General features: G+C 41.9%; 6 protein-coding genes across 6 annotated transcripts; 1 reads left to right on the top strand and 5 right to left on the bottom strand.

The window, feature by feature from the left end:
• Nucleotides 1–105: 105 nt before the first annotated feature.
• EAE97_004902 (uncharacterized protein) lies at nt 106–1141 on the bottom strand (the record flags this gene model as incomplete). Its single annotated transcript, XM_038875414.1, has 3 exons — nt 106–333; nt 387–923; nt 980–1141. The coding sequence occupies 3 exons, from the start codon at nt 1139–1141 to the stop codon at nt 106–108; spliced, it is 927 nt and encodes a 308-aa protein (XP_038733771.1).
• A 1262-nt stretch (nt 1142–2403) lies between these two features.
• EAE97_004901 (uncharacterized protein) lies at nt 2404–2739 on the bottom strand (the record flags this gene model as incomplete). Its single annotated transcript, XM_038875413.1, has 1 exon — nt 2404–2739. One exon carries the CDS (start codon nt 2737–2739, stop codon nt 2404–2406), a length of 336 nt encoding a protein of 111 aa, XP_038733770.1.
• A 2639-nt stretch (nt 2740–5378) lies between these two features.
• Nucleotides 5379–6565, bottom strand: EAE97_004900 (uncharacterized protein; the record flags this gene model as incomplete). The annotated part of the gene is made up of 3 exons (XM_038875412.1): nt 5379–5405; nt 5470–6240; nt 6296–6565. 3 exons carry the CDS (start codon nt 6563–6565, stop codon nt 5379–5381), a joined length of 1068 nt encoding a protein of 355 aa, XP_038733769.1.
• Nucleotides 6566–7320: 755 nt separating this feature from the next.
• Nucleotides 7321–8653, top strand: EAE97_004899 (uncharacterized protein; the record flags this gene model as incomplete). Its single annotated transcript, XM_038875411.1, has 3 exons — nt 7321–7515; nt 7713–7811; nt 7868–8653. 3 exons carry the CDS (start codon nt 7321–7323, stop codon nt 8651–8653), a joined length of 1080 nt encoding a protein of 359 aa, XP_038733768.1.
• A 1786-nt stretch (nt 8654–10439) lies between these two features.
• On the bottom strand, nt 10440–11964 carry EAE97_004898 (uncharacterized protein; the record flags this gene model as incomplete). Its single annotated transcript, XM_038875410.1, has 2 exons — nt 10440–11408; nt 11458–11964. The coding sequence occupies 2 exons, from the start codon at nt 11962–11964 to the stop codon at nt 10440–10442; spliced, it is 1476 nt and encodes a 491-aa protein (XP_038733767.1).
• Nucleotides 11965–13957: 1993 nt separating this feature from the next.
• On the bottom strand, nt 13958–14980 carry EAE97_004897 (uncharacterized protein; the record flags this gene model as incomplete). Its single annotated transcript, XM_038875409.1, has 1 exon — nt 13958–14980. The coding sequence occupies one exon, from the start codon at nt 14978–14980 to the stop codon at nt 13958–13960; it is 1023 nt and encodes a 340-aa protein (XP_038733766.1).
• Nucleotides 14981–15956: the final 976 nt, after the last annotated feature.

The raw sequence follows: 15956 nt of genomic DNA, 5'->3' as shown, positions 1-15956 counted from the left end.
ATGCCATGTCAATGTCCTAGGTATTACGCTCACATAATAACATTGTAACTGAAAAATGCGCCATACCAAAGTGGCTTGAATGATATATAACTGCCTAACTATGAATCAACCAGGGATGAAAGTTTCCTTCACACTTGCTAAAGGTACGCTCTTCAGACTCAAAGTTCGATTGATCCCATTTGATACAACTAGAGTGGTTCGTTCGAACGTATAAAGCTCTTCAACTCCAAGAGATTCTATATACTCTATCGCTTTAACAAAATTTGTTCCTACATGCCCAATACCATGACTGTCATCAGACATCGTGAACTTGCCACCAAATCGTAGGTATGCCTATGGTGCTGTTAGAATCTCCTCTATGGCATCATCACACGCGTAATACATACCTCACAGATCTGTTTTCCCGGATATGGCTCTTTCAATCCTTTTCTCAGTGCACTAGTATTGATTTCCAACAATCCTCCATACTTCACCACCTCCAACAAATTTCTTAAGACCATATCCCAAACTCCCTTCCACTCAGTCAAGTCTCTATCCGGATTCTCACTTAATAGTCGGATCAAATCGAAATGACCCACCACCTTCGGTTTCAAGGTCTGCAACATCTCATACTGTTGCTCAAAATAGTCCTCATACAATTTCTCCTCCGAGCCTCCTGAATTCTCAATCGCTTTGGTATACAATGCAGCGTCATAATCAATAGGAACTTCATTCACGTGATGTATCGAACCAATGAAGAAATCAATGAGAGGATTCGAAGCAAGATCTTTGATTAGAGGCCCATAATCTGATCGAATCCATTCTCCTTCAAAGCCTATAAGAATGTTGAGTTCATTCTTATATTTTTCGCGGAGACGAGTTGCTTCAACAAGATAGGCTTCGTGTCTGGGCACGAATAGAGATATATTATCACCGGCTTCGACCTAGATCTGTGTTAGATTGTTGCGGGGTGAAATGAAAAGGGAGTCTGAAAAAGTACTTCTTCAGGATATAAATCCGAATTCGAGTTTCGGGGCATGTGCTCTGTTAATGCAAAGGTTTGCATGCCCCGGGATATGGCCGTTTGAATCACTTGTTCTAATGTATCTTTTGCGTGTCCAGGACAAAACTGCCCGGAATGGCTATGCATTGAGAATGCCATGACGAAGAGGTATGTATATTGAATAGGGTTGGATATGTGTGGTGATATAAAATAGTATGTCGGTTTCCAAAATTTGAAAATGGTGACGCGAAGATTTGCTGGATGCCGACTGACAGTTTCTGTAAGTGATATAAAAAAGCAGATTCAAAGACAACTCAGAAAAAGAGTGACAAGAGGGTATAAATGAACCTTAAAAGGACTGTATAACTTCAATGTAACCTCCTAGGTATATAAAAATATCGTACCCCGAGTGATAAGAAAGATAGAGATGCCAACCCAATACCATAATCTGGATTATCAACGTGGGGTAATAGATTGACCAATCATTTGCAATTCACATGGCACGCCAAATCGTAGGGCTATGGCACGTGATTGTGGGATTTGTCGAGATATATGTAACATGTCACTCTTCAAATTCTTGGATTAACTTATCAAAATTCAAACCGCTTTGCATAGAAATATTGGGTGATTGGCGCAATGGTAGCGTGTGGACCTCCTATCATTAGGAAGCTTTCCAGTCTAAGGCTGAGGTTCGAGTCCCTTGTCGCTCGTAGTTGAGGTATCTTGCCTTGAAATTTTTTGTTTGGGACCTCCTCAAGGTGCGAATGTCAACTCAATCGGAGGCAAAGGTTACTTACCTACTTGGATTTGCAAATTTCTTTTACTGTGGGCTAGATGGTGGAGCTAACAGCGTCCTAGGCGCCCAAAATCAGCAAACAAACAAGGCAGGAACGGCCGCCTTTTTGGCTCACATTTAAGATACACATTCTAAAGGTCTTTCCATGATGTGAGAGGTTTTTGAATGGTTAGACTCGCTGCGGCCAGGCAGATTACTTCTATGAGAGTTCATTCTTCATGTACCTACCCAGGTGCCTCAGTCTGTATCATATCTAACATTAATTGGTAGAGCTAGAATGTCCATCAATCAGGAAAGATCGAGGTCCCATCCGGAAAGAGATAATCAATCATATATTCAGATGATTTGGTCATTTGGATTTGATTCGTATCTCTCGAATAAAGTGTGAAGAAAGAAGCTTGGTTCACGTACAAGTTATCCTGTTACGGACTTCGGATTGCAAAATGTCCTTGAACAGGTCCCGTCCTGGGCATGACAAAGTTCAAATATGTTAGTTGAACTTGAGCATGCCAATTCCAAGTACGCAAAAACCGGTTCTTCTGAATTATACAATTCCCAAAATTTCTCCGTTCCTGACGTTTGACCCAACCACCGAAGAAGTCTTTCCTAACATACATAACTGAAGTTAAACCCAATCCCTCGACAAATGCGGCATTATCAAAAAATTATCTTCATCTCCGTCTAGGGAATACCATCCTCTTCCAGACCAATCATGTCCATTGGCCTTGAATTCCATGCTAACTTTCACATATCCAGCATCCCCAACCGCAGTTGACACCCAGCTATATGGACCATCGCATGCCACATAATCTGTCGTGAGGCCAGTCAACCCAGAGCACGACGCATCATATACCGCTGGACCTTGCTCTTCATTTCTGGCATCAGGAGGTGTGTAATTTATTATCATAGAGTATGGCGCTTCACCAGTACAATCGAGAAAAAGTCCCTCTGAACATGCCATGTTGAACTTAGTAATGAGGTACGATGGGTGAATACCAGAGCGTGTCGTCCATTTCTCACAATCTGTACATGTGGGAATGGAAGAAACGAGATTCGAAAGACCGAACAGTACGGCAATCGATAGAACGGAAGACATTAGTAAAAGCAAGAGAGTATTCAAAAATGGGGAAGATTCAATGCTTAATTTTGAGTTAAGGAAGTGTGGAATAGGGCTAATGCAAACTAAGATAACCCTTTTTAAAGTGTTTTCATCCGCTTCCAACAAGTTGTAATTGTGGCTGTGAGTGTGAAGCCAGTGTATGGACCCGAGAACTGGCAGTTGGTCGTTGATGGATCTCTGGGGTGAGCGCTTACAGAAAATTTTACTTGGGCCTTAGTAGCCCCTATTGATGGGCACCTCCAATGGAATGGAAATACTATTATTCCGTTCTTCTACGATCCCGAGGTCATTTTCAGACGCTTGATTCATCAGATCTAGGTACCCAGAAGTCAGCATTGTGGCTTGCCATTCAGTGGAACAAAACAATTCTGGTCCGAAAATCGCGTCGAACCTGTCATACAATCATGGTAACAATAATATTAGTTTTATGTGCACATGGCTGTACAGCAAATATAAGAATTCCGGCGCTACGAAAAAACTGATCCTATGTATCTACTTTAGTACTCTTTGGTTCATCGTATCAGAACTTATTAGAGATGAGCATTCAAAACTATTTAGCGAGAAACGAGGGGCAAGTCATCATGGAGGCTAGTGAGATGAGATTGTAGATGGGACGATAACATATTCATCACCATGCTACAGTCCCATTTTTGAATACTCATGCGATTAGTTAGGACCATTCATTCAGCAACACAAGGCGTCATACCTCAGCCAACGAAAAGATAGGGGGATCAAAATCACCGAAATTATATTATCAAAGACGTCAAATAAGAATACAGGGAAAAGAATTGCAAATGTCTAGGTACGCAAAAGAGATATATACAATAATAACGAACACGCATGATAATCTGTAACCATCATCTTCGAATACTCATCTAAGCGTTTGAGATTGTGTACCCCAAGCTTTTCTCTTCCTTTTTGCAGCGCTTGGTAAACCATAGATGATAGTTTGCCATCCATTCATATCTACCACAGCTCACTCCAAATATGTGTTCCGCGGTAAAATCAAGAGTCTCAATTGACACTTTGATTTATATCGAACGCCGCTACATTCTGCGAATAACAAAATGAAGATAGCTGGATTTCGATCCAGCGCAACACTGTAAAGTTCGACCGGGGATAAATGCAAATGCATCAAACCCCCAAATCAGCATTGATGATCCATAGGTCAGAACAACAACAAATGCGGGGAAGCACTCCACTCCACCTCACCCCAACCTCTTCCCCATTTGTTATCCAGCTCGTCAAGTGCATCTGTTGCATATCTAGCCAGGGTGGGGTACGAGATATCATTATCACAGACGAGGACTCCCATGCCCAGCCAGCCCCGGATGATCTTAGCACGTTGGCCAAAAGCTTAAGAGGAGCTAGTTAACTAGTAACCGACCACCTAAGTCATCGATGGTTTGTATCCCTGTTGACCCCGCATGCAGTCCGGGATGGAAAGGAAAATAGTATGCAGATGTTACTTTTTGTTGCATGCCTGTACAGGGATTTGTATAGGTGCTTTTGGGGAGAGAATTTATACGCGTGTTAAGTACTGGAAATGGAGTTTAGCTCTTCATTGCGGAATTAGGTTGGCGCTAGTGGGTGTTGGTCAGAGAGTCCTCTTTGATCCCCTCGAAAACTTTATTGCAGGTTGAAGATTGAGTTCAGTTGTTGCATGTCTATACCGGGGTCTGTACGAGCAATGCGTCTCTTAAAGTATGGTGTGTGAATCTCGAGACGCTAGCAGAAAGCTATCCATTATTTTACCATAGTCATGCTTCTTTCACGACAGTTTATAACTATAATTGAAAATCGTCCGCATTTTTTTGCGAATTTATATAAGAATACAAATAGATTCCCGTACATTAGGATCCGTATTACGACATTTTGTAGAGATCCCTCCGATCTTTCGGACCTTTCGATGATCTCTTTGTTACTTCATTGGTTTGGCGGAGTTCATGTTTCATGTTCTGTGTATGTTTTCTGAGCTCGAGTTTCAAGCTTCGAGTTCTCATCAAATTGCGGTGATTCAGTATGAGGAGTCGAAGAATATGGTGGCAATCGGGAAATATTGCTTAGGTGTTGGCTCATCACTTACGACTAATAAGCTCGCGATGACCTTTTAGGATCTGAAGATCCATATTCTGGAGACATAATTAGCTGAATATTGTCGATTTACCTTGCTCATGAGAATAATCGCACTCTGCATAGTAATTTTACTTGGTTGTTGGGCAGTGTACAGATGGGTGAAGGTAAATGTATTCAATCTGTCATCAGAAATCGTATCCTGCAGTTGCCAGAATAATCCCTGGCAATTAAGTGATTTTAGTATTAACTAGCATTCTCAAAGAACGTAAAGAGTTCTTCATTGATACATCCTACAATTCAATTTGTAATACATCCGCCGACCAAGGCTTTGCCCCAAGTTTGTCGTCCACCATCCCACATTGACAATACCTCTGTGTTCTACTCATGGCTTGTATATCCATTATTTACCAGTCCACAGCCGTGGAATCCCACTGTAAATATATCATGTTAATTTAATTCAAGCACAAACAGTGCAGAATAAAGGCATTTACTTACAGGTATTTGTTTGTCGCCGATCTCGGCGCAGAGAAAGCAATGCTTATAACAGCCTTCGCCAGGTCCGTCATTGGTACGATCCAATACAAGATTATTGACCAATAACGGATCTATTTCAGACTTAAGAAATTCTGCATCACCGCCCACGTGAGCTAATTTTGCGCTCAAGTCTTTCCAGAATGCAACTGCCATTTTTGGTTCACTTTGAAAAGAAACGTAGTCCTCCTCAGCGGCTGCCAAGGCATTTGTGAGTTCCGGTGTATCCAGCGAGTCTTTGGCCATTACGGCCTCAATATAGAGTGTATGTTGCAAATGGTCGATCATTTCGTCAAGTTGAGAGAACCCTGCTCCGATCAAACCACGGATGATCTCCTCATTTCGAGTACGATGAAACTTGAAAGTGTCCTTATCCTTCCAATTGGCCACGACGTGGATTAGACACTCGCGAAAAAGAACGGAACTTCTAAGCTTCTGCGCGTTGAATATCATAGAGTCGCAATCTTCCGCTAGCTGATCCTTCGTGCACGCAGTTGAATCTTCATTTTCTCGTTTCAAAAATATAGGGCTATTGAGAAGCGCGTCGGTGAGAGTGACCGAAACTATCGGAAGAGCGCAGTAGAAGTCTGCAATGCGAGTAAGTGTTGATAGCTCTTCAACACTCTTGATGGTATAGGGCCTTGAATACATGGCGCAAAGGAGTTGTCGAAAGCCCTCAACTTCTCCCTCCATATCCTCTGCTTGGGATATCATTTCCTCAGTTAACAACGGAGCCTATATCAGTGTATCAGTCGGCATGTCGCCGAACAAAGGGAGAGCTTCACAGTACCTTAGCGACGGCCTCCAAGCCCCAAGCCCCATCCTCATCAACAACTGTGCTATAATCATATCTGAACAGAGCTAAGTCTGGTCCGGGTGCATCTTGCTTATCAGGCGAATCAAGAAATTTGCGGAAATAAATTGACCCTTCCTTCAAGATATGGGAGTGCACGTGAAACTCTTGTTTAAAAACCATCAGACGAACATCGGGTTGACGCCCTGGAAATATGTAGATAATGGGGGTTTTGAGATCTGCTTCTTCGGATGCTCTGGAAGACATTGTGAGTTGATGGTAAGTGGCGCGTTAAGTTAAAATAATACTGGTAGATGTGTGATTATATGGCTATGAAGATGAATGTGATTGTGATTGATATGGACGGGGCCTTTGATTACGTCGAAGGTTGTACAATAACGAAAACCCTCGGATTTCCAACACAAACTAGCCTTGTTGTTAGTGTTGAGCCCCGTTCCTACTGAGATCAAAGCTATTTATAAGATGCCAGAACTGAGTATTTGACGTTCATACCCTACGGCAGTATTCACTTGGCATTTGATATCAGTAGTAGATGCATGAGATGTTTGATAGTGGATACTTGTCAGACGGTTTGATGACACGATCCTCTCGCAACCGCAGAAGGGCATACACACGTATGTATATGTATGAAAACTACAGATTGTCAGCCTCAAGCAAAGTGAATTGAGCGTATGTTTTGGTATTCAAATCCACGTGACGAACTACTGATGGAAATATTCGGGTAGATACTAGCCCTAAATTAGTGATATAATAGTTTGTGAGCAGTATAGTCGAGACTCATTGAACATATTCATTGAATGTATTCGAATACGGCCATTCAAGCCCTTTTCTTCTTCTTCTTTTATTATATAAACTTAGTCCAACAGCTTTCACGCCCACCATCTTGGAATCTCAAAAGTTGAAACTTACCGCGATAATCCGAGTCAACCTTTTCTAAGCAATCGAAACCGATAGCTCTCTCAATAACATTAATAAACCAACATTGATAATCGATCATTACAATGGAACAACAAAACAAAAAAAGAAAGCGCAATGAAGATCCAACAACTGCGCGACAAGAAATTCTATCACCCATAATTTTCCTTGCGCGGGGTGTCAAGGCTGATACACGATTCACGGTGTTCAGACAAGAATTCCACTTGCATTCTTCCGGTCTCAAACATCACTCCAGTTACTTTCGCACGTTTCTTGATTCAGTGAGTTTTACAGATTTCCTTTATCAGTCCTCTTGAAAACTTAGTTCTAGGTGCTCGTTTCAACTCATCCCAAATAATTTTCATGTCCAACACAATCAGATACCGCGAGCAAACCCACTGACAAGATGATAAACTTGGGTTCATTATTTCATGCCAAGGTTTCCTATGGTTGAAAATCACTAACTCCAGTTTTCTAGGTCGATAAACAGCCTGCGTCCGCTTCTGCGCTATTCAAGTATGACTATCGCTCTGTTGTTGATGAAGATGGAAGTTGGGCTTTGATGCCAGTTTCAGATGTATGTTTCCCGCAAACTTCCTCGAGAAACACTAAGTGCTAACTATCGAACTCCAGTCATCAGAGATAACAGGCCAACAGATGACTCTTGTCGATGGAGTCAAAGAAGAAACTGAAGCCCTTCGAAAACTACTTTGTGCCATTCACTCAAAAAAATATAGAATTGAGACCGCAGATGAGCTCAAAAGACTCACGTGCTTAGCTGATTACTATTGTGCTCTGCCGGTGGTTTCAGGAACCTTGACTGGAGCTTTGTTCAGGAGCAGTATGTTTCAATTCTTAGCTCCACGATACGATGCCGCCGTAGAATGCGAATGTCACGATGAGTCTGTATCCTTACTTTTGCTAGCCCGCAAACTTCGCCATGGATTGCTTTTCAGAGAATGTTTGATCCATACAGTCGGGAGATGGGATTCTCTCTCAGATATTGAGAAGAGACAAATCGAAGAAGACCAAAGCCTATACACACTGGTGCAAATCAAGCTTAAAGTCTTGTATGAGCTTCTTGCCAAGACTCAAGGTGCACTACTTTGGGCCGTTGTCGAGGGAAAATTCAAGGTTCTCAAGACTGCTGTTGGACGTTCCTTTCCGACACCATTGATCGGCGGAATTCTTTCGGTGTACAGAGCTCTGAGTGAAGAGAGTTCATTCTACGATCTCCTCAAAGAGGTGGAAACAATGGAACTAAGTGTTCTTATGTTCTCGGTAATCAAAAATAATCTTGCTTTGGGCTGCTCACGGCAGGATCCAGGGAAAGTGGGTGGTATTTTTGAAAAAACATTTCTATGTACCGAAATAGAAGATGATGAATTCCCATGGGATTTGGAGGAAATAGATTGGTAGGGTAGAGCATTAAGTGGGAAGTTATAGCCTTTGTTCGTCGAGCAAAGTCAATTTGTACAGATCTTGAGCGCGCATATCACGTTGCAAATCTTAATTGGGATCAAGAAATATAGAGCTTCAGAATATTCATACATTCTCTAAGGTTCCACTAGGGAACGTAGAATCATCTCTTTACAGTTATCCTTGATATCACTACAAATGAGCTCGAAACGACTATACAAGGTATAGATAGTAATATTGCTCGCTCGGTGAGAAAGGATGTCACAATGATCAACGTCCACGTTGTGAACTATCTAACCACGCAAATATACAGCTTTCCGTATGATATCATCACCAATCTTCCAAACCCTATAAGAAAGTCGTTCCATCTATATTTCCCCGACTCGTTACATCTCCAAGAAGGTCACATACACTTTGATATAATTACATGATCCGAAATTCCCCCTCAAAGTTTCTACGAGACCAACCTCGCTTATTTCTTCCCTTCCGCTCTGAAATATCGATATCCCTTGAAAAGCATTATATAGAATCCTCCATCCACCACAACCCCCTTCCAGAGCCCCCAATTTCACACCACTTCCCCATCAATCTTCCCCTCCTATCTCTCATTCAGTCACACGAAGCACCACATCAAAATGAACTCTTCATTACTAACCGAATTTACCTAGACACCGATTATTCTCCCAACCCATCAGATTCTCTCATATAGCGCGTAAAGATTCACAAACACGCAAATGGATGGGAAAAATCAAAATGCAGTCTAATCAAATGATAAGTATAGATTACATATCACATCCAATACACAGCGTCACAAACACAAAATCATCATCCCGCAAAACACAGAACACAATCCAATGAATCAGAAAATCCTCGTATATAATGTTATATCTGAGAAAGAATTTATAAAAGGACAAACATCCATATCGCTGTCTAAACTTCCAGCTCAAGTTCCAATACATAAAAATACATATATTTAGACAGTACATATATACCATGAATTCACTTCTTCACTTCTTCACTTCTTCACTTCTTCACTTCTTCACAGTCCACCTATCCACCTACCCAGCTCCCAAGTAATCAAGACCTCAACCCCGTTAACAAAATATCAATCCATCCATCAGCTACCCAATATCCGATATAATTCCTAACTCTATGGCGCTATATTTCTTATCTACATGAGCTCTAGCTAGATTCAAAGACTGAGTTGAACGATTTGATCCGCATCATTAATGATTCACTACTACCATCGTCAAGTCTCAAAGAGTCAGAAACAAATAAACATATATACCTACACATCAAACACTCCAATTTACGAATAAATATATTACTCCAATATCTAGCTATCAAGCTAGTCTATGCACCGGATTACCCCCTGGTCCCAGATGCTTACACACACATGTATGTATATAGGTACAATGAATAAAGATAAAAATGATTACTCCCCAAGCACCCACGTGACGCCTTGACCCGAAAAATACCCTTCAATGATACCCCCAGAATCTCCTGATTTATAACCGAGCCAATGAAACAGTATGATCAAATGTAGACCTATATCACATAACCCTGACCATAATCCGAGAATACGGTTCAAATGCTAAAAGACGAATGTAATGATAGATGGGTATCGACGCCCGAATGATGATGTGAAAGCCAAATACTCCGAACAATGCTAGTATTTACTCCTTGAAGGATATCTCTTTGTATGTACTTCATCAGTTAAGTGAGACGCCGTATAACAATACAATGCAAAACGTAAAGATAATCGATCGAGCTGCGTAATATGCTTTTAAACACGTCCTGGTATACGTCTTCCCTGTGGTAAAGGTAATTCGACCTCTTCATCACTACTCTCCTCCATTTCATCCAACATCCTATCCGTCACTCGTCTGCTTTGAAGATTATTTCTCATGGTACATTTTCTATGGCTTGCTGCTTGGTATCCATTGTCGCTGCCACCACTACTAACACTTTCTGCGAACTCCACTTTGCGTTGGTTCTGGGGTCCCGTTTTAGCTTTCTCATTTTGAGTCATCTGCCCGAACTCTGTACGAAGAGGGCTTTGCCTGGGGCTTTTCTTCGCCAATTGTGGAGGAGTTATATTAGGTCCAATGGTTTGTGAATTCCCTGGCGAGCCCATAGATAACAACATTTCGATTGCATCCTGTTCTAGCGTCTCCCGCTTCTCTTGTTCTCTTGTTGGTCTGTGTCCAGAAGTTATGTTATGCTCAGCGCGACGATGAGCAGTCCCACTGGGAGTTTGAGGAGCAGAATTATTAAATGAATGATGCGAGTTGGCGCTTGAGTGGCGTGGGATAGATGGAAGTTTTGAGAATTTTGAGTCTGATCTCCTAGAAGGAGGTGTTGGTCGTATATCAGCTGGAGGAGCGAGAGACTTAGATTGTGGTGACGAAGAGTTATATAAGTTATGTCTATATGATTGGGCCCCGTTGGCGGTAGAATGATCACGCCAGAATGATTCATAGGTTCGAGATAATGGTTCTGTTCGTGTATACAGGTCGAAATCGGCTGTAGGTCGTGGACCAAATACATCTCTGGATCCCTGGCCCTGGATATTTGCTATAGCTGTTCTAGGAGAGGTGTGAAGGTTTCTGCGATTGTTGAGGGTTGAATTCGATGACGTTGGAGATCCAGCTTGTGATGCAATAGTTTCAACTTCATTGATCGATTTCGATTCCCATCCATTATTAACTTTAACCATTGCATAGGAAAGACGAGTTCTTAATTCGGAGGATAGCTGTTTAAGTTTAGTTCAAGTACCCTATCGCTCGAGAAACTCTACTGACCTCTCCAAATCTACTTGCGACCGAAGATGCATTGCTGACTGTGCTTGTATTTCTTGTATGGCTTCGAACAGACGATGGGCCTTTAGGACTTGGTGAAGTTGAATTAGACGCTTTTGATTTTACATGACCATCTGCAGTTCGTTTCTGACTCGCATTCAAAGTGATGCTGATTTTTGGTGGTGTTGTATTGGTATTACTTTCAAGTGGTAGTTGTGCGGCAGCTAATTGCGAGAGTTGTGAGAGTTGCGACAAAGGTCCCCCATCTTGATCGGTACTTTGCGATGAGAATTCATCAGAAGCTGGTGGTGTAAAAAGAGCGTCCTGACCGTCTACCGTCGATTGAGAATTGTCGGATATGGGCGCGATGGCAATCGCGGGTTGTGTTGCGACGCTCTTCTCAGCGCGGTATCCTTCTTTGTCCCCTTGCGATATCATATTCTGGAGGGATTCTACTAATTCCGGTTCATGCGCACCGATAGTGGTGGCATTAATGTCGTTGTTTGCCATCAGAGGGGAGTGTAATGAAACGCGGGTTTCTGTCGCGTCAAGTGGGACTCGATCTTGTTAAATTACCCTGATGTAGAATCGCAATGTCGCGACAATGACTCGTTGATTGAATGATTATGGGGTTTGCGGAAGATAGCAATAATGTAACGATAATTGTCGTGATGATTGTCGAACTTAAGAATATAACGGAGGAGAGAAATCAATTAATTGATTATCGATATAACTATTGATGTTTAATATTAGGTTGGAGGGTTCGAGGGTTGATAATGATTGTGGCGGGTGATATCGAATGCTGGTTCGGTCTGTGTGTGGATTCTGGTTATGGGTGTGTGGAGAGAAATGAGGGTTGCGGCGCGCAGTCGCGAAAAAAGATGGACAGACGCCTCAATTGTCCGCGTGTATTTCGTCTTTTCGGCTTTTCTGTCGAGATCTCTTTTTCTTTGAATGACAGATGCAGATGTGATTTGAGTTGATTTGATTTGATTAGATCAATTATCTTGTTTCGTTCAGTAGGTAGCTAGACTGTGATCTCATATATTCGATATGAAGATCCTGTTAACAATTGGATCGACGTAACGATTGGACTTGTTTTTTTATTACTAGTATGTGTTAATTGATATTGCCTTCTCAAAGTGGAAGTAGAAGGTCGGGCGTGTGAGAGTATATGGAAGTATGGAAGTATGGAAGTATGGAAGTATGGAAGTATGGAAGTATGGAAGTATGGAAGTATGGAAGTATGGAAGCTATCGAAATGTACTCGTATGGATATGGATATGATCTGATATGAATATTGTAAGAAAGACGATCAAAAGGAATCGAATAAATGAGAAACAAGTCGTGCTCAATAAGTCAATCAACGGAGTAATGAGGAAGAGTACTTACTACCTAAGTCGGTAAGTCAGTTGGTTGGAGACGTGAGTCAACCCCACCTCCAACAGAAATTCGCGTGGTCACGGGTTCTTGAAAGGCTTTGATTGACTGGCTACTATAACACGCCACATGCGCCGGTTGAAGAAACGGCTCAAAAAAAGCAAAAAGCAAAAAGCAAAAAGAAAAAGAAAATAAGCCTCAACCCCACTATTGCATATATAGAAGTGGGGGATGTGGGAAGCAATATATATATATATATATATATATATATGGTGGGGGAGGAGAGAGGGAAGTTGTTCGTGTTAATTATTGTAATTATATGAATCATATTTTGCTGTTGTGTGAATAATAATTCGCTTCGTGGGTACAATCTGGCCTATGAGTAGTAGATAGTCAAAGTACTCCAGCTAGTTGAAGTGCTAGTGATAAAATTCTGCTCAAGGACATCTTGATGTTGGGCAATTGCGTGAGTACGAACGGGTAAAGGATGCGCACGAATTCCATACGATTCACACATTTGTTATCATATCTATCATTATTGAATAGGGGCTCAATTCGCTAATTATGTAAAAAGTCCATTAAATCTCCTATATAAAATTGGATTCCATAACCATAATCTCGGTTTGTAGAAATCGGCCTGACATCAATGCGACAGTATGAACCTATGATGGCATCCCGCAACATCATTGATATGTTATACTCCTAGGCCGCCATGAATGGCCAGATGAATTGATATCCACTATTGGAACCGACAGAAACGAGGACTGAAGGCTTGGGATTTAACCACAGCCAGATTGCTTAATCAAGATATATCAATTGACATTCTTACAACAAGAAGAGATGTCGCTGATCCTGAGGCAGGTCTGCCTATGTACTCAACTTGCGTGCAGTCCATCTTGTCGTGGCTCGAGTGTGTAAGATGACAAGCCGCATCTTCCGATACACAATCCCCTCGGTGTAGCCAGAACTGATCACAAGCTTTGAATGTATTCTTGAACATCAGCATGTGAAGCTTAATTGCCTTCTCGGTAAGGCCTTGATTTTATGAGCTTGTTGCTAGGGTGATCGTCGAATGGATTTGGTTAGGGTGAAGAGCCCTCAACATGAGACAATATGTCGGCTTTCACTTCTCTCCCAAAATTCCTCGTCCGGACGCGATATTTACAAGACTATTAAGAAGCTGTCTCGTCGCTCGATATTGTCCATCGTCTTCATGCTCGCCACTCGATGGCTGCGTCAGTTTCAACCTCCCTTCGCCAAGTACAAATGAGCCACATGCAATCTTAACAATCTTCACCTTCTCATGCCCTAGATCCAGTGCCAGATGAGCCTTGACATAAGTTTTCAATGCAGCCATAAAGGGAGATCCATCTTTCGTGATTTTGTTCCCTCGTGCAAGCATGCGAGGTAAATCCTCCCTAGAAATATGTATTTCAATAGTTTTTAGGGCAGCCGATCCACCAGGTATATCGAAGCCAACAGAGATCTGAACTTCTTTAATAATCTTTTGTATACTAATTTGGCGCACTTCGGTTGTCGTACCTGAATTGATCGAGTTGGATGTATATTTTTCGAATGATTTCATCAAATGTTTTCCTTCCAATTTCAGTGCAGATACCCTTGTATCGAATGTCCTGCAGATGTATTGGATGAATGTTTCTCTTAACGACAAGGGCATTCGTGTCAAAACTAGTGGCAAGCGTAGGAATCCAGCTTGATCGTGAGAATTATCCATGATCGAGTCATCCATATCGTCTTCGGAAGTGGTGCGTAATAAAATTGCAGTGTATTTCGCTTTCTCATAATTGACTTCAACCAATACTCCGCGGTTGTTTGTAGATTCAAATACAGACTCATCGAGAGCTTCTCCTGTGGTATCTTCGACAGCCCATTCTGATTCCACCTTAAAAATCCTCCATACCACCGCTTGCAGAGCTCCTACACGAGCCAGCGTATCATCTTCAGATCCTAATCCAACCCGAACTCCTCGTAGAACATCGCCTGCTAGTATATCTCGAAATCGGCGCGCATGCACTTGTAAGGTCGAATTATTAAGAGGTTGGTCGCCAATGAAGAGTGGAGAAGCACGATGTAAGGTGAATGTGGTGTTGTAGAGGGGATACTGAGAGCCAGGTTCGGGAGCCATAGGATTGAATTCAAGACCCCGCAATATTGCGGCGCGTTATAGGATTGTTTGACTGGCCCCAATGTCTTCAAAAGTAAGAGTGCTTAAAACGAATTGCAGTAACTTGATGAACAGTAATGTCTCCAATGAGTATTGTTCGACAAGAAAGATTATAATTATTTACTTTATGCTTGATCCCAATGTTCTACTGACCCGGAAACGCGACGCGGAGATATTTTTGACAGGGGTATTGCGTAACAGTATCGTTAGCGCGACTCCTTCAACATCATGAATCTCCTGCACGTGAAAGAGTCTACTATTGACAACATCATTCAATTTAACATCTAAACCTTGTGGTGGGAAGTTTTGGTGTTTATTTTCGATCAATTCGTAGATTTGTCGATTTCCATTCCCTTTGCTGGTAAATCTCGACAGCGAGATTACGCATTAGGTTAAGAGAAATCTACACGCCACCAGTGATCGTCGACGTTCACCCGTTATTGCGCGATTTCAATATGTTTTTCCTGCCCTCATACCATATCCAATCAATTTTCTATCTCAAATACTTTGCAAGGTTTTGTCACTTATAAGCAGTACCTTGGGCCTAATTCTTTTTGGAAATGTACAGAGTAGTTCCTGCACTATATTTGGATCCTGAAATCCGTCCGAGCAATCTTGGCAGTACGAGCGGCATCATATTTTATATATGCACTCCAGAGAGAAGTTTCGGACGTAAACCTTCAAGGAAGAAATTCTTATGGAGGCATCACGTTTCCAATGTCTTAATGATTTTGCTGAACTTGTTCAAGACGCACAGCTCTCCCGACTTCGAGATTGGTAAGACTAGCTTGCATGCTGTTTCTGCAAATATCGCTATCAATTTTTCGATACCTTTCTTTATCACGTCTAAATGATTATGCTCTAACTACCGTATCTTAGTGAGAAACCGAAGGATCCCAGATGTTGATAGGCAGGACTGGTCAATGTCAAGCCAAGT

The sequence above is a fragment of the Botrytis byssoidea genome, assembly GCF_014898295.1.
Source record: "Botrytis byssoidea strain MUCL 94 chromosome Unknown BBYS_008, whole genome shotgun sequence".
Lineage (NCBI taxonomy): Eukaryota > Fungi > Ascomycota > Leotiomycetes > Helotiales > Sclerotiniaceae > Botrytis > Botrytis byssoidea.
The sequence above is the reverse complement of the archived record's forward strand: the minus strand, read 5'-3'. Positions and strand labels throughout refer to the sequence as shown.